The sequence below is a fragment of the Penaeus monodon genome, chromosome 31 (genome assembly GCF_015228065.2).
Source record: "Penaeus monodon isolate SGIC_2016 chromosome 31, NSTDA_Pmon_1, whole genome shotgun sequence".
Lineage (NCBI taxonomy): Eukaryota > Metazoa > Arthropoda > Malacostraca > Decapoda > Penaeidae > Penaeus > Penaeus monodon.
The window spans coordinates 7549629-7550019 of NC_051416.1; the positions used below are offsets into that span (position 1 = coordinate 7549629).

The following is a 391-nucleotide window of genomic DNA, read 5'->3' on the forward strand; positions in this document are numbered from 1 at the left end:
AGTATTGAAGTAGGTACTTTTACAAAAACTAAGGTGGGTTATTTAATTTACAGATATGTCTGCTGCCATCATGTCTGAGGAAGCTAAAATGGAAACTGCCCCCTTTGATCCCCGCTTCCCAAACCAGAACCAGACTCGGTAAGATTCAGAAATACATTGGAGTAGGTGTGAGGACCTTGATCTGATAATGGAAAGAATTTGTTTGACTCTATCAAGGTTTTTCAATGAAGGATAAAATATTAGTATATCCATAAATTCTTGTGAAAGGTGTAATTATAATTTACTACCTATTGTATGCAAGTATGTGTACTGTCCACAGTAGTTTTTTGTAAACTTTAAAGCTCAACCTGGAGTGAGTCAGTAGGGCTTAATGAATAAAAAAAAAAATCAA

The 391-nt window shown here is 34.8% G+C and overlaps 1 protein-coding gene across 1 annotated transcript in view; it reads left to right on the plus strand.

The window, feature by feature from the left end:
- The window catches only part of LOC119593022 (cytochrome c oxidase subunit 12, mitochondrial-like), a gene marked incomplete at its 5' end in the record, with an annotated part of 8600 nt that overhangs the window by 7438 nt on the left and 771 nt on the right, over positions 1-391 (plus strand). Inside the window, 1 exon segment of the mRNA XM_037941917.1 lies at positions 54-138. Within this exon segment, the coding sequence (XP_037797845.1) occupies positions 54-138 (85 nt within the window).